General features: G+C 33.2%; 1 protein-coding gene across 1 annotated transcript in view; it reads right to left on the bottom strand.

The window, feature by feature from the left end:
• LOC111051483 (GATOR complex protein WDR59) overlaps nt 1–27,375 on the bottom strand; it is a 45,371-nt gene that overhangs the window by 7,588 nt on the left and 10,408 nt on the right. The window contains 13 exon segments of the mRNA XM_039423025.1: nt 3,073–3,199; nt 5,238–5,444; nt 7,029–7,177; nt 8,230–8,387; nt 10,167–10,212; nt 10,214–10,309; nt 13,357–13,446; nt 17,572–17,736; nt 20,075–20,256; nt 20,756–20,813; nt 21,473–21,552; nt 22,832–22,991; nt 25,533–25,682. Coding sequence (XP_039278959.1) covers nt 3,073–3,199; nt 5,238–5,444; nt 7,029–7,177; nt 8,230–8,387; nt 10,167–10,212; nt 10,214–10,309; nt 13,357–13,446; nt 17,572–17,736; nt 20,075–20,256; nt 20,756–20,813; nt 21,473–21,552; nt 22,832–22,991; nt 25,533–25,682 — 1,668 coding nt within the window.

Below are 27,375 nucleotides of genomic sequence, written 5' to 3'. Positions count from 1 at the left end.
TTATTTAATCTCCGGCAAGTTAATGAATGGTGAAAATATATTTTAGAAAAAGAGTACAAAGTGGTAGTGGGAATTTTGTTGGCTGATGAAAAAGTCATCAGTTTACAAAGCTAAAAACTTTTTAAAAAAGGAGCAAATAGGCTTTCAGATATTTTCTTTGAATGTATTGTTGAAAATATCGTACATTGGAAACAATGTCCTTGATTATGTTGAGGAAATATAACTATTGCTCCTTCCAAGCAATGGAAAGGTTTATTTCAATAAAAATTCGACTCACTGAGTCATTGTCAATATTGTAGAACCGTTCCATAATTGAATAAAAACACAAATATGTTGTCAAATTCTACACTGTTGTTTTATTTAGTACACGACCAAGGTTTCGTGACCACACCTGTCACATTTTCAAGTTGACGGTCAACTTGATCAACGTGGTCACGAAACCTTGGTCGTGTACTAAATAAAACAACAGTGTAGAATTTGACAACATATTTGTGATTGTTTATTTCAATACAGTAATAATATTAAGCTATTCACAAACTAAAGAGCTGATTGAATGGTTGTCATTTTCAAAATTAGTCAATGGATCTTTGTAATTTGTGTGAGTCATAAACGTATGCAACAGGTTGCTGATCGTCTAGACTCCTTCAATAAATGAATACGCCAAATTACTAGTTTTACATTTTTACTATGTGTCGCTACAGTTACAATATTGCTTTTTCGATTCGTCAAAAATAAAGGAGTATTTAATAATGTGTGTAATTTTTCGAAAGTTTTGTCTTATATCTCAAACTATTTCCAGTAGATGACTTTTCATCTACATCGAAAGTAATAGTATTCATCCATTCGTAGACTAGATGAAAATTAGCATCAAGCTTGAAAATACCCAACAATACAGTTTCAAATCGACCATAAAATTTCCTATAGTGAGATTCACTTCCAACTGTCACGATTCCCTATAAATCACATAAATGATTATCATTCAACCAATGATGACAGTTTAGACTGTTCAGTCTTACTTTATGAAATTTTATGAAAAATGAAAACGTTTCTACTTAGAACACCAATTACCTTCCTGACAAAATAAAAAGATAGCATAGTATTACTTTTCTTCCAACGAGCTCATTAAAAGAATAGAGCTTAAAAAGTAAAATAAAATGCCAAATGCTAATGAATAATCAGGCTAATATAAATTTTCATAGCACTTCTTGAGTCAAAAACAATACTGTAATAGTTTGAGAGTGGAAATGCACAAAAAAATACTTTGGATTATTTAGAAAAAAAATGTTCATATTTTAAAACAATACTGTAATATTTTGAGAGTGGAAATGCACAAAAAATACTTCGGATTATTCAAAGACAAAATGTTCGTCTTTTAAAACATGCATACTATCCAGCACTCACTAGATGAAGATCGAATCAGTTTTTGGTTGAGAATTCAAAACTCGTCTTGCTTGTTCAAACGTTACATTCACGAATGATATGAAAACTTGGAAAAAAATATAAATGAAAAAGAATTTGAGTTGTAAGTGAGATAGAATAGCGAAATGTTAGTGAATGGACATGACGTGTGCTAGGGACGGACAACATGCTTTAGTAGTTGACTGTCAGCTAGAGGGTGGATGATAAGTTACACATCAGCCAGTACGTTACCTTCAGCCATAGCTTTCCACAATTCAACCGCTACAACCATAACAGAAAGCACCAATAAGGCTCTATTCGACATTCATTTCAATCTTGGCGTTATTCATGTAGAATTAGGGCCGGTTTCCGAGCTCGGGATTTAGCTAAGTTCTGGACTTTAAACAGCTGGAGTCAGAATGTTGGCTTTACGAAACGGGGCGTAATCATAGTTTTTTATGATAATCTTTACATTCTCATTTCTATGATTGAAAACGTTTTTTTTGACGAAATGAAACATTCCTAAATAATTCAAAATAGCTGAAGCTTTTCTCTTTATTTTATTTTGTGTTCAACTTTCTACTTTTCCGAAATTTGATTTACGTGGAGTAAGACTTCGCCCCGTTTCGGAAAGCCAATTTTCTAAATCCAGCTGTTTAAAGTCTAGAACTTAGCTAAATCCCGAGCTCGGAAACCGGCCCTTAAAATTTATTCAAACAGTAACATTTTATTGAATATTTACTCAAAGAGTTTTTTATACTTTCAAGGGAGGTCATAGACCATAGACAAGTTTACTTTATTTTTCAAGGATTTTAGTGACGATCGTTTGCTTGGTTGTGCAGTTTTCAGCTTCAAGTATTTTAATGCAATTATACAAAACTTAAATGCATTATAGGTAGGCCTATAGCTGAACAATATACAAAGTGTTAGCTTAATCCTTGTGTTTATACTTCCAATTAGCCGTAAAACTCGATTGAAGAATAAGTGGGTTCAAATATTTTCTCACAATTCCCAAGACTCAACTCAGAATGGACGTGAAGACAATCAATCTATGAAATTTGACCATGTGGGAGAATCATTAATTGATGAGCAAATCTTTTTCATATGAGAATTCATTTTTGAAAAATTATTTTAAAAAAATTATTCAGCCCAAATCATCTTATGAATACATAAATGATCGAAATGAAGTTCTTGTTGTTCTTAGCCAATACGCTTTGGTTGCCTGATAACTTATAAGAGAAATGAATAAGACTCTAATTGGTTCACAAATAATGCCCATCAACCGGAGTAATACAATCCAGCTCCAGAATGTCACTGAACAGAGCATCGAGTTACCAAATTGAAATTCCCTTCTGTTCAACTGTACTCCTACAAATTATGTATGTAATTACTATTCGTTGTCCACTCCTAAAACCATGCTACAATGACCATGAGAATATTAAAAAAAAACCTTTTTAGATTTCACAGTGTGTCTTCTCATAAGAGTAAAATAGATTTTGTAACTTTCTCAAATAAATAATATTTTACTCCAATACATAAATTTATGCAGAAATATTGATATCTCTTTTTTCATAATTATTAAGGGTCTCAACAATCAAATCTCACTGATAATTGTATCAAATTCATTTGCAGAACATCTATGAACGAATGAAGTGGAAAGCAAGAGATACTTACGGTTGCATGCACAGATTTACTGAGATTCTTCATTTTTAAAGCTTCATGAGATTCGTTTTTTGAGCCAAACGCACAACAGAGCATTGCAGCCGTTTGGATATCTGACAGTTGGGCGTAGTGTGAAATCCTGAAACATACAATAGAGAACTTTCGATTTTCCCATTATATAAGAAAATTATATGGCAACTATTCATAATTATCAGAGTCAAAACAGACTGATATCAGCACTAAAAGAGCAAAATATGGGTTATTCAAATAAAAACTACCTAATTTCAATTCCATCTCTTTCTGCCTTACAATCAGCCACCCATAAAAATGTGCATCAATATTGTACTGACGTCATTATTCATACTTCCATTACCCACCCAAAAGCTTAGCTAATAAGGAGATGTGGGCATAATTTTCAGAAAAAAGGAAAACATATCAATTTAATGAGCCTAGCGAGTTCCTACTTTTGATTAGAGGCTAGAATCTTTGTCCGTTTGTGGGTTATTTAGTATGTATGTTCGACGCTAACTCTCAATTGCTTCCATCAAACAGCTTGAAATATCAACACATATTTTTTGCACCATAATACCGATCGAATTCGTTGCCCAATGAAATTGACTTCATTAATTTTTTTTCAAGGATGTAACAGGATAACATTCGAAGTGCATAAGACAAAAAATATGTAACAATTGATCATTACAAATCAGCTGTCAGTCAGATTATTAATTGCAAGCAATTAATAACTCAATTTCAGCTGATTTCTACTCAATCTCTTTCTGCCTTACAATCAGATGCCCCTAAAAAATATGGATCATGGTAGTTAACATCATCATCGTTTCTTCCATTAATCACGCAAAGCTTGGCTATTAAGGTGATGTGGGCATGTCTGTAAGTGTGTTTGTTTGTTCCTTATAGACTCGAAAACTACTTGACAGAACGGCATTAAACTTTGGGAATATATTGTGTGAATATTGGGGGATGGTTTCTGACCAGAAATTTCAATAGGGGGGCTAATAATTATTTATTAATCCATTTTACAGACCTATGTTTTCGAAATTTCCGGCCGGGCGGCTACCGAAGAACGGAAAAATGATCATGATTCAAAATAATCACCAGCTATATAATAAACCCTGTCACCCTGTGATAAATTGAGTACTGGTATTAAAACGGTAGTTTGGAGTTGAAGTTGATGTATTTGATTGGTACCAGCTGTGGATAATCATTCCTTAGAAGACCTATACAAATGATAATTATTATCACTCCCCTATCATTGAGAAACTGGAAAATGTTGGAAAAAAATTATTCACCTCATGAAAGAGAGTTGTTCATATTGCATTCATTAATTACTGAAGAACGAAAGGCTAATTTACATTTTTTTACTTCATCTTAGCTTAGCTTATATTCATCCTAAAATGGAAGATGGGAATAATAATATTATTCCATATTATGGAATTTTGTGTAATTCATCGTACATCGCATATTTCCTGGGCCATCTATTGACAATCAACAACTATGAAAACATTAAATTCATCTTTGAAACACTGATTTTTTCTTTTTTTCCCTTTATTGATCTCTTTTTTTTTTAATTCAACACTTTACTGATAGATATTATGTACTACCAATTGATTGACAAGAATATGTTTTGGAATAATAAATGCTGCATGACTGAGCACATAGGAAGTCCGTATTGAGATGTGAATGAAAATATTGATTGTCAGATAAATTTCATGATTCACCAGATAAAGTCAAATGTGACATGAGATACATTGACTTTTGGCGGTACGAAGTTCGCCGGGTAAGCTAGTATTAAATAAATTCAACAATTTATTGACTTTCCACTGCTTTGAATAGTACACAATATGAGCTCGAAGAAAATATAGCATAAGGAGATATCTCACGGAATGGGGGTTTTATGTTCAAATTTTCAATGTCAACTGAAACCGATAGTCCCAGTAGTTGTTTTTCGTGAAGCTATGTGACGCTGGTAGGCTCTCATACTGTGACGTTCTTACAGTCTCACCCCAACAAAATAATAATAATATTGTCATATCTCTACAGAAAGAAGGGGGGACTGTCATATCTCTACAGATAAATTTGGAACTTGAACGACCTATACCATTTGATATATTGTTATATTTTATCTATGATAATGAGCGAATGATCCAGCCGGGACTTACAGCGACTGAATCATCTGCTTGGCGAAGGGATGATGGTGCCAGGGGAAGTCATCCGGGTCGTGGTGGGTGTGGGTGAGGTTGAGAGTGGGCTGGTGGGCGACCGAAGCGGCCAGTAGCCAAGTCTGCACGAGGTCCTTGCGACCGGCCACCGACGCTGCCACCGCCGCGTTACGCCGGCACGTGCCTGCCACGTCACGCCAATCCATACTGCAACAACGCAACACCTCAACCTCAACTTACATCTCACTCAAATTACTAATAGCAATGTTCACTTTATACAATAGAATGGAATAAACTTTATTAGTCCAAAACACAGGATGCCACAGTTTGACAAATATGCCATTCAGTAAGTATAATACAACAACAAAACAATACATTGAAAACAACACTCAGTTAAAAGCTAGTTACACTCAGCCAAAAATGGCCAAAGGCCGTAACTAGCTATTCTTTTGAAATATTTTAAATAAAGGCTACTTTATGTTCTTATATTGTGTTTTAATATAACACTCAGTTGATACAAAGACACAGCATTCACAATATAATATACGTATATTAATCCTATCAACGGAAAAGCAATCCATAAATTCCAAGTATTGAAATTTACTATTATTATTAGCGTATGGCTTTCAATGGTGTGGAGACCCAAGGGTAGTTCCACATCGGCGTATATAGTCCAAAGTTCCCTAATAATGGGAAACATTGGGAAACCGGACACTAAGGCTATAGTGAGCACAATACTTTAAATTTACACTGTTCGCTTCGAAATAAAGTTCTTTACTATTAACTATTAAATTTACTATATTAACTGAGCAGTAGAATGGATTACTCAAGAGAAACGTTTCTAAAATATGTTTGAACATCCTGTGATTAAGTTGCCTTACCTCAATAAGAAGCCTATTCATAAATTTGATTGCAACATTTGAAGGACTTTGGTCAGTTTTATGCAGTCTGCTTCTGGTTACATTGAGAGTCAGACTGGATCTCGCATTATAAGAATGAATAAAATTTCTCAACTCTATTTTCTCCTTATACTGAATAAGAAAGGGACTACAACAGTTCATCAAGTACCTATTTTGACCAGTCCTTCAGGTACTCAAAGAAATGGAAAGTTGAGAAAGTTTCAGTACGTCAAGTTTTAACGACATAGACTGTTGCACACTAGGCCTATAGTGAGTTCCACGTTATAATGGCAAAGGATAAATATAGCAGGACAGAGTTGCCAATTCTCATCCTTGACTGTCTTCTATAGAGGATAGCTGATACATGTATATCTGATGAGATAAATCAACTGTTCATGCAAATGTTCAATTATATTTTATTCGTAAAAAATTTCAATGATTTAATAATAAATATTTAGGGTTGAGATTGAATATTCTGACAATTAATAATTATACTTCTACATTGTTGAAAAACGATCTGGCAACGTTGCGGAGCTAGAAAAGAATAGCGCTATCTGCTTTGTCGAATGATAGACAAGGATAGCAACACCAATTTTATCAAATACTGCCATTATAACGTGGACCTCACTATAGTTCCCAGCTAGCGCACATTGCGGATGTTACTCTATCGCATGTGATATAAAATTGTAACGTGTGAATATTATATATTATTAATATTATCAAGTCATTTTAAAATTGTAACGTGTGAAAATTATCAAATATTATTATTAATATTATCAAGTCATTTTAAAAAAGACTATTCGTTCAATCACAATTTAAACGTGAATAGATCCTTGAATCATCATACTTTTGTCACATTATAGTGTTGTATGTTTAATTATTCATAACTTACACATATTTTTCAGCGAGTTCACGCTGAACGAGGAACAGTTGAGAGGCATCATAGACGACGACAGCCGCTTTGGAGGTTTTTTGGTTGGAGTAGCGACCGAGAGAGCCTCTGTTGCCCGAGGTTCGACTACGCGCCTGCAGGACACTCAACTGAAACAAATACACCGACTAAATAATTAACAGATTGATTGAAAACTACTTCTAGAACAGACTAAATTAAAACGACTTGGGAATCATCAAAATCAGTCATTTATAACAACAATTTGAGAAACTAGTTTTTGTTGTTATACCATTATCAATCTCTAGTAAACTAGAAGCTTAATATCGAACAGCAGAATGAATATGTGTGAATGACGCCATGTGATTGGCCGTTAGTTGACCAATCAAGGTTAAGCTCTGCCATTGGCGGAGACTAACCACGCATACAGTTTTCGAAATACTGTCATGCAAATTGTTTAACAACAAATAATTATATAATTTCAAGTCAAAATCAAATAGAAATCATGAGTGAGGATGGAAGAATATGCTATATTGAAACTAGTGAACACGAAAATAAAAACAAGAACAAAGGTAGAAAATTTATATTACGATAGAAGTTTTTGTTAGGCTTGGGTTAGACCAAACGAGCGAATGCTTCTGAACAAAGATAATAAATAGAAATCTGGATAAAACCAGTTTAAAATCTCTAAAGCCATGAGGACTAACACTGGTTTCATACATTTTTGGAAACATAATTTACATTTACCATTCTTCTCATCTGTCGGGTTGTTTCCAAGTGTTTTATGCTCCAGAATTCGTGCTCCAGCTATATCCTAGTTTTGTCTAAGCCCAGGCTTAGGATACGGAACACACGAATAATATAATGTTTTCTAAATTATAAAACAAAGTAATATATGACTTTTGGAACCAAAGTGACAATAAGTAGTCTCGAGTATAGAATTCATTGATGTATCACAATTCAAATAGGATACGTTGTAGAAATAATAATTCAAGTTCGAAATTCATTCTCTTATGAAGTGTTAATTTATTTGGAAGGAAGAGCAACTTTCAGTTCTACATTTGATATCACTTCCTAAGCGGTAGGTCCATTTATTTCCTTCAATCCAATTACACAAGGACAGGCAAAGCACAAAAATGAGATAAACCCATAGATATAGAACAATTGGGATAAGAAAATGGAATAAATGTGTTGTGGCAATTACCCGGTTGTCTTGAAAGTAGAACGAGGAGACGGAATAGGGCGGATCAGGGTAGGTTCCGGTGGCCAAGGCAGATAGCGCTCGCGGCGTCGAAAGATCGGCATTCGGCCGACTGGAAAGCTGTCTGGTGGCCGGAGGACGGCAGAAGCACACTAGCATACCTGTCAAATCAAGTCAAACTTGTATTTATTCAATTAACAACGTATAAATGCATATTTGAACAATTTTAATTCAACCCTTCCAAAGTTTATTTTTGATACAATTACAAATCATATGAATATGATCGGGATAGAACAACAGGTATAGCCCAAAACTATTCTGTTCCCAAATTTTGATAAATAATAAAATGTCAGAAAAAATAGGTTATGTTCTTACTGAGGAAAGTTAAAGTTCAAAGTTCTGTCCAAAAATATATATGAGCTAAAATTTTTGAATTTAGAATGATTAAAATACCAAATTATAGTCGAATATTGCACTTAATATCACCGCACTTTGAATAAATTAAGTTATTTCAGAAAATTTTGAACCCAAAAATATACACACAACTTCCCACTACGCACAGCTGTTACCACTAAGTTGTGTACATACTTGCCGTTCGTGGCGCGTAAGTGGACATACACAGCAAAGTACACAGTTCCTCGGATCGGCCAGATTTAAATTTGTCTTTCCTATAAAATTAGATAAACATAACCTGAAACGTTCTCTTTAATTATGTTTCAAAGGTAAAAGGAAAGGTTTGGGAGGTTAGATTTTTGCTTTTAAATGGCAATACGTTGCCATAATTCGAAAGGTTTTGATAATTTTATATAATAAACACAAATGACGAAAATATTTTATTATCTGAAATCCACCACAAAGAAATCTCCACCCCTATGGAGATTCACTTCATACTATCAGCATTGGTTCTATGTGGAGAGTTGGTGTTATTCATAAGGAAGCTCATATAGTTCAAAGTGAATAACACTATAATTATGATGAAAGCTGGTTTCATAATACTGACAAGACTACACAACATTATACAATATATATCCAACATTTCGTTTATCGACTATGTTGTTTTGTAATTAAACTGTGTTAAAATCCAATTTCCCAAAAGTTCTTACACTATAACTTAATATGGCTTTTTGGGTTGAGATTTCATTTCATGGAAGTTGTGTAGCACGTGGGGGAGTGGGTTCTTATGCTAAAATTTCGCTCAAAACACTTTCTATTATCATAATCTGCAGTGCATAAGGCCCGCCACAAAGTAGACCCACGTTAATCCACGAAAAGCAACCCACGCCGTGGGATGTTTTGTAAACTATTGCTAGTCTTCTCCAGACATCTGTGTAATGATAATAGTACATGCAATGAATAATCCACGTGTCAGCTGATTGATTATAATATTCTATAGCTATGGTTTACAAAACATCCCACGGCGTGAATTGCTTTTCGTGGATTAGCGTGGGTCTACTTTGCGGCGGGCCTAAATCTATCTCTCTATTTCCTACTGACAAACAAGGGTTGAATACAACAATTATTCATAATTCATAATAATAACAGTTAGATATGTTAAAAGAATGATTAAATGATCAGTTATATATTAGATTTGAATATTATAAAATAATGTTGAGAAAGAGTTTTACTATAATAGGATCCTACATTTTTCTGTTCATCAAAATGCCATTATGGAAGGATTCAAAATGAAAAATTCAGCAAATTTATCATATTCATTTGAATTATAAAAGTATATTGATGACGAATAAATTTGACATTTTGATTTGGAAATTGAAATTGGGGACAAAATGAGCACTTTATTGCGTACATTGGGAGCAGAATATTTTAAAATATTTTTGAGCAGTCCAGCTTTAAAAGCTTTTAGACAGCATTTTCACAATAAATTATATAAAATGCAAGAGAATGAGAAATGAAACCAGAACTAGCAGTAGAGTGATACATACCAACATTACAAAATTTGGCTCCGGAAGTGCGAGGAAATGGAATGAAAACTGTCTTGGTAACTACTATATACATTGGAGTGGTCGAGGAGTGAGTTGGTCTGCAGTCTTAGATGAGAGACGTCGTTCTCCTCGTTCCTTGACAACTGTAAATCAAAAATGGCCATTTATTAAAAACCCAGTGCATTTTCTTTTAATTACTGGCAAAACCCCAAATACAGATTGAACATATACATTATATCTATAGACTAGACTTCATCATCATGTTCTTCACTTCAAGGATTATGTTTATTAATAGTTATCTGTATATCCAGAGTGAAAAGTACTACTTTTTCTCCCTGAGGGAAAAAGTTTGAAGCTCGAGGCGAAGCCGCGGGCAACAATTTCCCTGAGGACGAAATAGTTATTTGTACAACTAGTGCGCAAAGTGACAGTTTGCTGCACCGAAAGAAACGTTTACGCACGAGCCGGAGGCGAGTAGGATGGTTTCTTGAGTGCAGCAAACGAGCTTTGCGCACGTATTTCACATTAAATTTTTCCTACAGTAACCATTGAATATGAAAAGTGAATAAATTATGGGTAAAATTCCCTGAAATCCATCAAATGTTTTTCTGTGTAATTTTATTATTAATAAAAACCTTGATTTACTTAAAATTGAATAATAATAATAATAATAAAATTATAATGATTAGTCTGAATTTTATCTGACTGCTTGAAGGAGGTTTATCTTATGTAAGCATTGAATGACTATAATCAAGGGCACATAATAAATAGGCAACGCTGTTCTCCACTGCCATTATAGCGTGGACCTCACTATACCACAGTCAGTGGTACCAACTTAATTTTGATTTTCCTACACTGGTGTTCCATATAACCTACTAACTATTTTGCGTTGTCATGCTGCAAATCTGGAGTACGCAAAGTAATACTTTGCGCACTAGAGCGGAAAAGTGATTCTTTGCGGCCTGCAATCAGTGCAGAAATGCTCTAGTGCGGGAAAATTTTTTTCTGCACTCCAGATTTGCAATATGGCAACACAAAATAGTTGGTGGGTTATATGGAGGATTAGTGCATGAAAAAAATAAGTTGGTAACAATGACTGTGGTTAGATTTAGATAAGAATCATTTCAATGGCTACCCTACATTTATGATAAAATCCCAATCTAGAAATCCAAAACAAGAATAATGTTTATCTAAATCATAATTAATAACTTTTCATCATTTAATAATAAATAATGTTTATTTTCTATTGACAGTAATAATTATTTCAACTCCAAGGAATGAGAAATGTAGCAAACACACATTATGTAATTCGAATTTTCAGGTTAAATAATTACCGTTCGAAATCCATGTCAATAAAATTAATCAAATAACATTAGAATATACTACAATAAAATATTTTCTGTTGTCTATGTTATTTAATAAATATTTTTTAGTTTACTTATAGTATTTTTTGGTAATTTTTTTAACCATAAGTCTAAATATCTGAATACTGTTTTTAGCTGGATGGAACGAAGTTAGGTACGAATCTTCCCACTAGGTCGCGCGCTTGTCGGTTCAGCCATTTTGCAGCCATTCCAACCAGCTGTTGGCATGTATTTTGAATGCAAACTTTTTGTTTTATCTGTATTTTTTCTGATTCATGAATGAATAAAAATGAGAACTTTGGCTGAGAATTTTCAACTTCAATTGATTATTAATTTTTAAATGAATTAAGGTTGTTATTAATAACTGCATCACACACACAAACATTTGATGGATTTCAGCCATCATTTTATCCATAATTACCGACTTTTCATATTCAATGGTAACTGTAGGAAAAATTTAATGTGAAATACGTGCGCAAAGTTCCTCTGCTGCACTCAAGAAGCCATTCCGCCCTCGCCTATGGCTCAGACGTAAAAGTTTCTTTCAGTGCAGCAAACTGTCACTTTGTGCACTAGTTGCACAAATAACTATTTCACTCGTGATTTACAAAACATTTTTCCTCCATCTACATTTTTTTATAGAAACTGCAAATCAAATAATTTTAAGAACTCACGTTATTGGTGACAATGTATTCTTTAACAATATAACCTAAAAACCGATTGTCTGATTGGCACTGCCAATTGCGCTATCTATCGGCAAAAGTTGTAACAATTATCAGCTGGGTGACTATCAAAAATGGCTGACTCCAGATCACGCGTTTCAGATTTGAATTGCAGATGAAAAATATTTGTTGACTGTTATTTGGAATATAATGAAACATTTCAAAATATGTATAAATCTTTATTGTTACTAATATTAAGTATGGAATATCATAAAAACATATATTTCATGAGTTGATCAAATTTCTGGTTGTGGTATTGAATTCAGTTGACTCAATGAAAGGCACATCTATTATGTTTCCTCATCTGAGCTTAGACCTGGTAACCTATTTCAACCTATGTAAGTTATTAAAATAGAGATGCTTTCCATGTTATTTAAATGGAGTTACTTTTACGCTCTAGGGATTTTTTCTCTTTTTTGTCCCGAGAGCGAAAAATTGGCACTTTAGTATTATGTTCCAGGGAGTGAAGTAAGCACTTTAGACAGTAGGTGGAGGGAAATAACTTGTTCCAGTACCCATCTCTTTCTCGGACTTCCTACATCTCTTTTTCCAATAGATCTATATCGATAGTTTTAAACTTCAAGTGGCATTTTTCCAGGTGGCATTCTATTCAAATGACTGCACCAGTTGCGTCTATTTTGTAGAATTCTTTCATGCAGAGGAGCAACCGAAAAAACCTGTCTTACATAAGTATTTCTATTTCTATCAATTCTATCAAGTGCAGCCAAATACACTCCTATCTCATTTCTGCAGCTTGATAGATGAAATGTTCAACTATCTTGGTAATTATGTAACACACAATACAGATATTGATTTGTTAAAATATAGAAATTCCAATAAACAAGTGGCACTATTCACAGTGGCACTATTCACTTGATCCGACTCTCCTATATGAAAGTGAGAATTGGATTCACACACGGAAAATGTACAATCGAATTCAAAATGATGAAATGTGATAAAAAATAATTAATTCAACATCTACTTTGTTCATCGAGAGCTTGGAGTGAATTTTTAATAATTTCAATATTTATTTATTTTTTTTTTAAATTTAATTCAGAGCATGAATTATCCATTAAGTATCAGGATCACCATGAACTGACTTACCTGTTCTAGAGTCGCTACAAGTTGTCTCAAACATGGCTCTAAGCACGATCTATTCTTCTTTATCCTCTGTGTTGCCGTTTGTTTCAATACCTGGCAAAAATATTTCAATTTATAAAAAATAGTTGAGAGAAAATATATAATTAAATAGAGGAGCAACATTCACGAGACTAATTGAAGGCCTGAGTTTGAAAACCAGACAAGTTCCACAGACTAAATTGTTGGGGAATAAAAAAAAATCACAAAAAATTCCGAAAAATGTAACTTAACATTTTTGTATTACAAAATCTACCATATCGTAGTACGTTTTCTATCTATCACTATAACCTATTTTGAACTTTTAATTAATTAACAGAGGGGCTTTAAAGTTGTTGGAGATTGCTGGTTTTCAAACTCATCATTTTTTTGAAAGATTAACAATTTAAACTTTTATCTACAAAAGAAATAGACTTAAACCATATACAATCATTCATGGTAATACTGATTCTGAGTTGTCTATTAGACGTAGGCCCTATCATCTACTCTAGTTAGATTTTCATAGATTCCTAGTTTTCTGGCACAAACTCTGCCTTGAAAATATTGTATGTCATTGCATTTATGCATTTTCAAGTGATTGCTTCAACTTAGAGTGGATTTCAATTCATTTTATTTATATTGAAATGTTTTATTTATAGAAAATTGTACATTTTTCTGTAAGGGTCATGTTTTTGTAAGTTATGTTGTGGACTTCTACAGTATGTCCTTCATAGACAAAATTCCTATATTTGAAACTATGAATTTACTATCCCTATTATTTATTTACTTTTTGTATTTGCTAAACAAATTTAACTTAACTTAACTTGACTGGAGGTGGTGTTATAGGAATAACATCTGGATATCTGTCACTATCATCCATGCTTGTATTATTATCCAAATTCATTTCAAAATAAATAATTATAAAGGCAATAAAGATGATTGGAGTGACTTGAGATATTGTAATATCCATTCTACAAACTTAATCAATGAAGATAATCTAAAGTAACGAACAATCAAAATAACTTGTTTATGACATAACCTAGTAAAAGACGGGAAATCAACCTTGATGAGTTTGAAAACAAGACATCTCCAGTATTGAATTGAATTGAATTGAAAATTTCTTTATTCATCAAAATGCACAAAATACATCTGAACAGTGTCAATTACATTCAGTACCATGGCTTACTTTAGATAAAGGCTGGAGCGCACAACTTGGCAATGTTGCAGTAAAGCTCAGCTTCAGGCCGAAAAAAGTGAATTCACTTGTGTAGACTCCCAATTAACTACCAGCTTTACGCCCTTTATCAAATACCAATACTGAGAAATTCAATTCAATGATAGTAAAAAATATATAATATTAACTGAAAGACTAATTTTAACTTTAGCTCTAGGAGTTTCAAGTATAATGCCTAGCTTGGCAATATATTTCACTGTACTTACTTTCTGTGTCTGTATTTCCTACGAGCAATTTTAACGATCAAATGTATTTCATTAATAGATGAAAGTATTGAATAGTACCTTCTAAATGTAAAATAAAAATATGAAAGTCGAATATTGTCTTCTTTTTAAGAAGCTTCTGAATTTAATGCATTCGCTTTTTGTGCATCTATAACTAACTATATACCGTAATGATAATCGATAGTTCAATAATATCTAACAAAGAGAATTTATCCTACTACCATTTAGTTTTTGTTCGTAATAATATCCATCAATTTAATATATTAAAACACATCATTAAGTACCCTACCCTTTATTATTCTTTTTTCTTTTAAAACAAGACTTGTTTCAACTCATCTTTTTTTTATTTAGGAAAAATGGCTTTAGATGAGTTGGAACTAGTCGTGTTTTGGAAGAAAAAAATACAAAGAGTACGGTATTGAAGATTTATATCATGTTTTAATAATTTCAAAGTAGCCTTATAAAGAGAAATGATGATTTATATTAATAATGAATTAATAGGTTATTGAATGAATAAATTTCTGGAATAATGATACATAATTCATTCAACTTTGTCCATTAACTCAATTATATCTAGGCATAATAGTATACACAAATCACAGAAGAATTGATATCGAATAGCAATAGTTTAATCTATCTTTACATATCTCTGTGGGTTTATAATCACATTATTGACATAAATCAAATACTTACTATCCCTACTAACAAATGCAAATGATTCCACAATATACAATAATACAAATGATTCTACAAAATACAATTTTTCTAAAGGTGTAATGAATCTATGCATATCAAATAAAGCAAAGTCGGCCTGAACCACACGTTGCCATATTGAACACGTTCCAGCCTTCTATCTATAGTAGGCTGTGCCAGTACATGTCTGGTTTTCAAACTCATCGGTTTGCTAGCATATGATTTAGACAAGTGTAAACGCAATCTAGCGGCAAAACTAGGCACTGGACATGTATGATTTTTACACCAATCGATTCGGCAGCTTCTGTAGCATAAGAATCAGACAAAACCCCATTTTATCAAAAAATGACGCTTGTCTGGTTTTCAAATTCAGGCCTTCAATTAATTGATAAAAAATGCAATGCAATCCGTGAGTACTTTTGATTATAAATAATGCTACTTTGAAAATTAGGACAGTAATAAATTACAGTAATTAGGAAGTAACTACATCAGTACTTCAATCATTGCATTCCGCCCACTCATTTTTCCCAATCAACGTTTTCTACCTGGTTCTGAGTTGGTAAATGTTCTACATTGAATACCTTTTTCAAAAACTCATTGAATGAATTATGAATTTCATGAGTGCCTGGCGAAATGTCAGGTATCACCAAACGTGACCAAGGAGCTCTTGAATAAGATAGTGCACTATACCATAGATGTAAATTGGGATCAGTGTCTTTAAACACGTCCACATTCAACAGAAATATCTTTGTTAGAGCGAATCTTATAGCCTACATGCATAACATTGCGAAATTCCTGCACAAGTTTACAAAGGATCAATACTTGAAAAATAGGTTTTGTTATTAGAAAGTGCTACAATACTAACTTCATGTAACTTGATTTTCACGGCAGTACAATATTGATCCACATTTTTATGGGTGTCTGATTGTAAGGCAGAAAGAGATGGAGTTGAAATTAGCTAAACGTAATTTGTAGGTAGTTTTTCTTTGAATAACCCATATTTTGTTCTTATAGTGCTGATATTAGTCTGTTTTGACTCTGACAATAATTATGAATAGTTGCCATATAATTTTCTTATATAATGGGAAAATCGAAAGTTCTCTTTTGTATATACTTTTCAATACTTGAAAAGTAAATTATGTTATTATGAAACAACGTTAGTAGATAGAAGGTTGATCACTCACAAGTGTAAGATTCAAAGTGGTGGTGGGGGGGGGGAACGCCAGCGTGACGTCACGTGTAGTAGAAAAGTGATAGAGTAGCCACACTGAGCATACAGTTCATTCACTGCAGCTTCAAACACATCATCGTTCAATAAGAACTTTAAAATTATCTGTACTTATAGCGAATGAATCACCGATTCTGATGATGTTGTTAAATATTTCAAATTCATTCAACTTGTATGAATAAAATGAAGTTGAATGTTTTTCAAGAATCTAAAAGCCTGACATGAAAAAGTTAATAAGCTGGAAAAGCGTTAGTAGACAACGTTATACTATTATAATAATTTCAGTTTAACCCATAAAACAATCTTGATAAATCAATGCATTGCAATAAACCGATAAACCGAACCCGATAAATCCGATGCATTGCATTCATATAGGCCTAAATGCACGGAACACATGCTGGCATGGAGGACATGTTCTACACTGTAAAACGAAAATAAAAATAACTCATCCCCGAAATTCACAAGCTGATGTACAGCCAAACTACAAAATATATGAAGCAGCCCTAAGGGTTTGAAAGGGTAGATTAGGAGGTTAGGGTTTTGCTTATAAAATGGCAAAATGTTTGTATTATTCAAATGTTTTGATAATTATTGTAAAGCAGAAACAGAAAGCTTGCATGTCAGAACATGTTTGTGTTATATAATTTGACTGTACGTCACCGTATAATTTTTAAGAATGCGATATTTTTCCTACTTTGTACTACAACCTACGTCACGGCTGCAGTTCCCCCACTCCAATCTCATGTCAACTTAAATACTAAAGATGAGTGACGAACCTTCTGTCTACTAACTTTGATTATAAAGTGCTACAGTAGGCTACTCACCTTAAGTAACTTGTTCTTCATAAGCGTATCTACAGTTGTTCCCTGAGCGAACTGGAATGTGGGTAGGGCGTTGTAGGGGTAAGAGGAGGGGAAGTTCACATTCAGAATAACTACATGGCCGTCCACTGCAGCAGTACACGTACAAGTCCGTTTCACTGCATCCATCTGCCAAACATGCCATGCCAAGTTAAGAACACAGTTATTAGAACAGAAAACACGAGTTGTCAGGTTGATATCAAATGAACAATAGTGGAAAGGTAAAGGAGGAATATGAGAAGTTCAAATTCAAGTACCTAATAATGAAAATGAAATAATTTAACATGCATGAAATGAAACGAGCTTGGTATTATGAGTCTATTGATTGATTGATTGTGGAATTTATCTATATCATCCGCATAGAAGAGTTTTTTATTTCAATAATATTGTTCTCAAAATATAAAACTTACTCCCATGCAGAGACTTAGAAAGTTCATACGGATCTCATTTCAATTCATATAATTTTTATTCATTTATTGAAATAGAGAAATATACTTTAATTTAAGAAAACTTATTAAATTACTATTAGTAGTAGTCTGACCAATGCAAATTTCGCTACCTTTCACTGTTTTATTTGACAATTGCGAGGTCTGAATAATAAAAATGGTTCCACACAATGAGGAAAAGAAGACTCTCTTTTTTGGACATATAAGGAGAATGGATGATGGCCGACTTCTAAAACAAGTTTTTGATAATATAATGAAACTCAAAATTAGGCCGGCATGGTTCGTCCCGACGCTGAAGGATTGTCAGAAGGCTTCTCTGAGTATTCTCCTTATATGTCCAACAAAGAGAGTCTTCTTTTCCTCATTGTGAAAAGGCTGGTATCACTGCGGAAAACATTCAAAATAGAGAAATCTTCACACGAAAAGTGCAGAGTGTGATCTTCGGGGAGGAGGAGGAAAGAAGGAGTCGTGAACCCCACAACATCGAACAACTGAGAAAGGATAGATAAGGAAGAATGAAATTAATGTGGGCACGGAGGCGAATGGAGCAGCAGAACATAAAACAATAGTAACCCAAGATATTGATTAGACGTTTTCTCTCAAACGAGTTATTCGAAAAAAATTGTTGCAAAAGTTTGAAAAAAATCCATTAGATAGCGTGAACAATCAAGCATGAATTCCATTTTTGACCAGATAAATATTTTTTTAATAAATTACAATTTCACATAATTATAATGCCGCTAACTTATGGAACAAACCACATGTAATTTGGTTCAACACAATTTTCTGACATAAGTTTTCCAAAGTCTTTTGATTTACAAGGAATCAAGGATAATAGTTTGATAGTCAGAATGATAGTTTTCTGATTATGGAAAATGAACTAAGAATAAGGACGTATTCACATTATCCGCTTTACTCCATACAGCGAAGTCCTGCGTCTATTTCTCTTTCAAATATTGTAAAGTATTTGACCTGATCAACGAATATGAAAATGAAAACACAAATTTGAAATTGTCAACCACTTTTTATTATTATAAATTATTATAATATAATTATACATAACCAGGTTTCTTTGCTTTACCAGCCACATCTTCAGCTGTTTGTTTACAACTACTGTCTACCCAAGAGAAAATGACGGAGGAGGAAGTGAATAGATGAGTAGGTAGTTGGAGAGGCTTGATATTTAGGTAGAGGAGTGAGTAGCTAGAGAGGCTAGCTCTCCCTGGTGTTGAGTTCAAAGTCAAGGCAAGGCTAGGTGTTCTAAAATGGTGGAAAGATCATTCACAATTTTTGTTGATTTAAAGTTGTTTGAAAAACAATGTTATACTTGTTGATGGTTGGAATTAGTTCAAACTATCTGTTAGTTCAAATTATTAAAAAGTGGTTGACAATTTCAAATTTGTGTTTTCATTATGGAAAAGTACCACAACATCACTCACAACACAACTGTAAGGTTAAAATATGAAAATGCATAAAGATTACAATAAACGGTTGAAAACGTTTATATTCTGATATTTTAGTTAGTGTGGTTTGAGTGGTTCTGAGTTTAGTTGAACATTAATAGATCGTTTTCAGATTATAGAATTATCTAGAATTATAGAGTGATATATTAAATTATATAATTTACGAATGAGACTGCAGTAAAAAGCAAACGCCCATTTTGGGATTATCTAATCAATAATTTAAGAGGAAAACTGGGCTTATTCAACAAATTTTACGTACTATTTTTTCATATAGTTCATAATTGCAAATCTGATGAGTTACTAGAAAACTCAATAGTATCAAAGTAAAGTGTTTCTGTAATAGAAGCATTTTTAAACATTTAACGCATTGTTTGATTTGATAAAACTCCTAAATAATACTTGGAAACGCCTCTAATGCGGATGAACATACTGGAAACTCAAATAGAATAATTGATTCGATCGTTAGATACACGTAGATTGAAATATGTCTCACGTTGATTGAGAGTTATCAAGAACATGTCTACAATACCAAATTTCACATCTACCGTAAAAACTCACCTTATCTACATTCACCCTTCTAATATTAGTATTTATCAATGAGAACTCTTGCTGCAGAGTTTTCGGCTGCGGCATTGAAGGAACTGCCACATCATCATTTTGATGCAGTTCGTTAGCAGAAAACTCAATTCCAGAAGTTGAATTATCACAGTGCACACCATTTTCAGTCACTCCGTTCACACCTGTGGTCAACAAAAATGTTGAATCAGACGTTGTTGTAGATTGGGTAACAATAATCAACTTTAATAACTCGAAAACAACTGTATCTATACTATTAGTTCTCTAAACAGTAGACCACGCGCAGTTATACACCACAGCCGCTTCGGTCAATAATAGAGGTGAAGTTGAAGGCTTGCTTGTATGATGCATCACCACGCATGTAATATACCGAGGGTAGTTGAAGGCCTAGTTCAATGAATTAATTCTACCAAATTAACATGATTAGTAGATCATTAAAATATGTCAATGTAAAACTACAACCTGAGCACTAACCACTAGACAAGAAGAGGACTTCAACTGCACAAATGATAAACAGATTGTGACTATCTCAAATTATAATAAACAGGATAATTAGTATAACAAAAGCTTTATTAAGTTATTATAACATTTCATAGATTTCAATCAATTTATTGATTTTGATCTCAACTTTTTTGAAATTAATTCAATCATTTGTTTACTTACCCAGGTCATTTCCATTGCTTAATACTACTACGGAGTCTTCTGATTGATGACCACACAACTGAAAAATGAAGTTAGAAATATCAACCAATCTGACATAAATCGATTACAATCAACAACACAATTATTATCATAGCTTCTTGCTCTAAGATCAAAAAACTCAATTGTTTTCAAAGTATATCAATTTAAAACTCTTATATAAGATTAAAGGTTCTTCTGAACGAGCAAATTCTTCTTTTAGCCAATACCATATTATGATTGAAATTGTGTATGTTATGAGATCAAGAAGGAATCGTTAGTGCAAGATTCAAAAACAAAGAATGAAGTATGTTAGGTACTTACTTTTTCAAACATATTTTTTCAAATTCTATCTAGTTACCTTTAATTTGTAATCTGGGTATTTATGGACCATAAATACATAAATATTATTAGTGAAAACACTCAGTGTGATAACATCAATTTTGAGATTTTTTCAGAGTGTTAATTGACGATGCCCTAGATTTGAGCTAAATGAAGGATCCATTTACTTTTTCTAATTTTTTATAAGCAGATTGGAGATTGGAGGATAAATAGCCTACATTGGAGCCTATTTCTTACAACAAATTAATTTGCATTAATATCGAAAAATAATCACAGAAATATAGTTTGGATTGGAATATTCATATAACAGAATACATATTCATGGAATAGAATAAATTCAAGATAATGTAAAGCTCTTACTTTTTGTAAAAAAGGTTCGATTTTCCAAATCCTTAATGTTTGATCTTTGGACCAGGTTATCAACTGGTAATCACAGCTATCTGAAAAAAGACTCCATTACAATGAGGCTGTGATATTGTAATACACATGCTGCCTACACTGGATATTTAAAAAACAAAGTTTAAAGCTTTAAAAATTTATTAGAAGTGCAAGAAATGTTTACTTCAATTTTCTAAATGTTATACCGTTCAGAATACTTGCATGAATCAAATACTTTTTATTGAACAAGTTGCATACACTCGACAACATTGAAAGCGTCAGAGAAGTTATACTTCTAAACAACAGCAATTCCAAACTAAAACCACTAACCACATGAACCAAGCAAAAAAATAATAATAATAAATATACATACACTACACAAAAGAAAGCAAAGGTTTTTAGTTCCCATTGATCAATAATTCAATGCATTCTTCAGTAGAATACGGTGCTCCCAGTGAAACTGTTTTTATTTTCTCAATTATTTCAGGAAAATCAGATTTTTTCATTTTGAGCAGTGTTGATAAATAATCTCTATTTTACTACAGTATGACCCCTTTTTACGAAGGCCAGTCTATTGTTTCGGGTAACCCAGTATTGAGCCACCGTTCCTAGTATTTATTCATTTCATTGACAATTACAAATCATAATTATAATAAATATAATATGAATGGGAGAAGACAACAGGCATAGCCCAAAACTGTCTTCTCCCAAATTTTTACAAATAAAAGTTTCAAAAAAGAATAAGGTTAAGATTTCACTTTCACTTCAAAAAGTCCAATTTCCACTTCAAAACTAATGACTAAACTAAAAATTTTGAACTCTGATGTAGGATTAAATTCTATTGTAAGGATTGATGTAGGCTAGCTCTTCATGGATATTAAATCATGTGAACAAGGTTCATAAATGTAAATTTTAATGAATAAAGTGTTAATTACAAAAGCAACTTTACAACAGGATGATCAAGAACAGCATTAAGCATTAGCATTATACTCCATATTGTCATACATGCCATTCGATTGATCCGGTATTTTACTTGTTATTTAGTACAAGTAAACAATAATAAAAAGTATTCATCATACAGTACGATACCGGTACTTGATGAATAGAGCAATTGAACAATAAAAACTTGATTATTAATCAGATCGAATGCATACTTCGCCTTTCAACGCGGGTTTCCTTCGATTGTAGTTCGCAATTAAGAACTTCAATTAATAACAATAAGAACAAGAACTGCAATAAACAGATAATTCTTCTCTTATTAAAGATCGTTGAAGAAATAGATGCATTTCTCAACTGAATTGTTTTTCTCTAAAGTTGAAGAGTGAGCGCGATGCTACTAACCATCTTTCCTTTTCCTCCAGGCGAATTCGAGAACGACATCTGTGTGACCGACAAACGTATGGACTGGCGAATTAGGATTGGAAAGATTCCAAAGGAGAAGACTGTTTTCGCCTCTTCTCATTGGAGGAACTACAACCATCAGTAACCCATCACCAAATGGCTGTAACAAAAATAAGTTATTAATAGTATAATAGTTATTTGTATATCTACAGTGAAAAATCTGGTGTGGCGCACTCACAGAACTTTCCTTGCCGTTATGAAAATTGATGAACTGACGCTAGTGTTCCCGCGCATATAAAATCTACTATTCTATCTGAGCCAGCTGGTGACAGGACAATAGCGCTGCAGACACACGAAGTCTGCTATCTCTCCATAGTGAATCATTTAATAGAATCAACAGTTGCCAACAGTTTGCGATTGGATAATCACATTTTCTCGAATTTCGAGCTTATTTTTAATTTTAGGTAAAAATGTTACTGAACATTAATTGTAGAGATTTTCATGCTTAATCTTTTCCACTTAGAATTGTTTTGTTTAAAATTGTATCTGAAGCCTGATAATTGAGAATCTAAAATCAAACTTTGCATAGATGGGGCGGAGCTCCTGGAATTTTTACAGATATGAGACTTGTGTCAGTTGATAGAGCTTATCAATGACTATTTTAGGTATACCTTCTATCAAAATAGTTGGAGGCGTTTTCGAGAAAATCGAGTAAACCCCTGTTTTTGACAACATTTTCGCCATTTTAGCCGCCATCTTGAATTGCATTCGATCGAAATTGTTCGTGTCGGATCCTTATATTGTAAGGACCTTAAGTTCCAAATTTCAAGTCATTCCGTTAATTGGGAGATGAGATATCGCGTACACAGACACACATACACTCATATACACAAACACACATACAGACCAATGCCCAAAAACCACTTTTTTGGACACAGGGGACCTTGTAACGTATAGAAAATTAGAAATTGGGGTACCTTAATTTTTTTCGGAAAGCAATACTTTCCTTACCAATGATAATAGGGCAAGGAAAGTAAAAAAGTACCGCTTTTTCTCCCTGAGGGGAAAAGTTTTGAAGCCCGAGACGAAGCCGAGGGCAACAATTTCCCTGAGGGAGAAAAAGCATTTTTCACTTCTGATGTACACAACATTTTTCACCTACATTTTTTTATAGAAACTGCAAATCAAATAATTTTAATAAATCACGTTATTGGTGACAATGTTTTCTTTCACAACATAACCAAAAATCTAAAACCTAACAACCGGTCGTCTGGTTGGCACTGCCGATTGGGATATCTATCGGCAAAAGTTGTAACAATTATCTGCAGCTGGTCGACTATCAACAATTATGGCTGACTCCAGTTCGCGCGTTTCAGATTTGAATTGCAGATGAAAAATATTTTTTGGCTAGTATTTTGAATAGAATAGAATAGGCTGTTTAAAAATATGTATGAATGTTTACTGTCTACTAATATTAAGTATGGAATATCATACAAAAATATATATTTCATGAGTTTATCAAATTTCTGGTTGAGATATTTAATTCAGTTGACTCAATGACAGGCACATCTATTATGTTTCCTCATCTGAGCTTAGACCTGCTAACCTATTTCAAATTTAAGTTTTTAGAATAGAGATGCTTCCCATTTTATTTAAATGGAGTAACTTTTACGCCCTAGGGAGTTTTTCTGTTTTTTCGTCCCAAGAGCGAAAAAGTGACACTTTAGTATTATGCTCCAGGAAGTAAAGTAAGCACTTTAGATAGTAGGTGGAGGAAAACAAATTATTAATTTATGATTTTTCAGACTTATCCAGAAGGGATAACGGAAGCAAGCACTTTAATTCATCTATTTGTTGAAAAATATAGGTCGCAAAAAATGTGTGGAGAGATGCATTACTTCTAAATATTTCAATAGATAGAATAGAATAACATTTTCATTTGGTGGCGTAGCGAAGTTTGGATAGTAATGTCCACTCTTCAACTTAACCATGTACGCTACGCTCAGACACGAGATACAGGTCAGAATCACTTAGATAAATAAATCAGTAATCTGGAATAAGGAATAGGGAGAGAGGAGAATGCACATTGAAAAAAATTTAGTTGGTTTGAAAGAAGATTTGTGCGCCTGATATTGAAGCGTCCCAAGCAGATTTGCAGCAGCATTGTTGTCAGTTTTGTCAAGACATTGAAACCCTTTGATAGTGTAGGAAAAAAGTTGATGTTGTACAGTATTTGTTCATCACTGCTTACATGATTACCTGAAAGTTGACTATCATAATTGTTGTGTCAAGACTAACTCAGCATTTTAAAAATTTATATTTTTGAAGCTTTTGATTGAATTCAAAATTTCAAATGAATTCTCAAAAATGAATGAGATTAGGTGATGTATTAAGACAGTTTTGAATAATACTTATATTTTCAAATTACTAACCAGCAGTTGCAATATACAAATGCCAAATAGCCGTTTTATCGCACATAGAAATAGCCTGAGCAAGTGTGGGTTTGTACAATTTTAAAATATAGATACTAAATAGAATATAACATGTTTTTGTTTGTTGATAGTTTATTAATTTATATATTATTTATTCATACGACATAAAGAATTGAGTAGAACATAACATTAGTATATTTCAATAAGAACCTGTCACTTATTATCAAGCCAACAACGTTAACGATTTTTAATAAAATGTTAGAACATACCGTATATCTAGCTCTCCAGACAGGAGATGGAGCAGTCAATACACTCTCGGGCCTTCTTGGATTCGTAATATCAAAAAACTTAACAGTACAGTCTTGACTCGAAGTGGCAAGTTGATTTTCCTGGTTTGGACTCCAGTCAACACCATGAATCTGCAAACGTGAAAACCATTGAATGAAAGTAGTGAAAGATTGAGACATTGGATTCAATTGCACAATTTAAAACATGACTTAATTCAAGATAATGCACGGAATCCTATCTAATTGGATAGCATAAATTCATAATGTTTCGAAAGGGGAGGCTCACTTTTCAGAAACAGACACAATCGTTATCATTAAGAATAAGGAAAATAAGTCTCTCATATAATATATTTAGAAACGCTCTTTCACAGAAAAATCTGTCAAGTGATCAACTGATATAGAAGCCACTGTAATTAAAATTCTAGAACAAGTTTCAATACTGTCAAGTATTGTTGTTATTCAAGTACTAAGTACTTTAAGATCTGTTATTTAAGTACTAAATAATACTTCTAATATAAAAAGTAGGTCTACTCCAACTTTTTGAACTCCTCCTATAAACTACTGTGAATAGTTTCATTTAGTGAAAAGTAAATTCGTATGGCTGTTGTTGATGGGGAGTCCCTTGCGGGAAGGTCCCACCGCCTGAATATATCATTTAAGCCGTCAATGGGCCTAACGACTGTCATAATTCAGCCGGGACCGACAGTTTAACGTGCCCATCCGATAACACGGGAGTGATCTGATTAAAAGACTTCTGGTATTGTGAGGGTTTGAACCCGGGATCTCTATGCTGCTACGCAAGCACTCTATCCACTACACCACGGATCACTCCATAGTTTCATTTAAAAGTAACTGATAAAGAAGTCAAGTTTTGTGGATGGAATTGTATTATCTTGACTATTACATAAATAATATGATTTGAAATTTGTTTCTGCGTCCGAATACGAAGAAATCTCCACACTGATCTGTTATTTATAAACTGACTGAACGTTCAAGTAAACTTGTTCAAGTATCCAATGAATCAGTTTATTGAAAAGTAACGAAGAATGTTTCGTTTGCAACCAAACTGTTCACCGAAAATAGTATTCCAACATGACAATATAGACGTTGAATCCAGTAACTTTCCTACCAAAAATTAATTTTTGTAAATAAGTTGAATGATAGGATTTCAAGATTTATGGTTCAGATTGAATGTATTGAGACCTTCCAAATGTAGAAACTGAGAATGGCTAGTATCGAAAGATGCACTAATAAATTGATAATTATTAGGGTGGCCACCTAGGACAGGACAAGTTTGTTGAACTTGTGTGTACACACATGCTCTTCATCCATGTTGTGTCATCAGCGAGAGGCTTCAAACAAAAAACAGCTGTTTGACAGACGTTAGAAAATAAATAAACTCTGTTGTAGTTCTGACACTGTGTTACTTGTAAATTTTGAAAAAACACTTACTTTTCTTGGATTATTGAGGAATGCATTTCACTCCTGAAGAGGAGCTTCATCAGCCTGACACCAGGGGCGCTTGCTCTTATGGGTTGGACTGTGTGGCCAAAATGTGGGAAAATATTACATTTGATTTGAAGTTAAGTTGATCATTTAATAAGTTGGATTTGTCATTTTTTATTTGTCAACTTATTGAATGATCAACTTAACTTCAAATCAAATGTAATATTTTCCCACATTTTGGCCACACAGTCCAACCCATAAGAGCAAGCGCCCCTGGTGTCAGGCTGATGAAGCTCCTCTTCAGGAGTGAAATGCATTCCTCAATACTCCAACAAAGAGTCAGAACTACTACAGAGTTATTATATAGTGTTTCGTCATG

This window comes from Nilaparvata lugens, chromosome 3, assembly GCF_014356525.2.
Source record: "Nilaparvata lugens isolate BPH chromosome 3, ASM1435652v1, whole genome shotgun sequence".
NCBI classification, from domain to species: Eukaryota; Metazoa; Arthropoda; class Insecta; order Hemiptera; family Delphacidae; genus Nilaparvata; species Nilaparvata lugens.
This window is presented reverse-complemented; position numbering and strand designations above follow the sequence as displayed.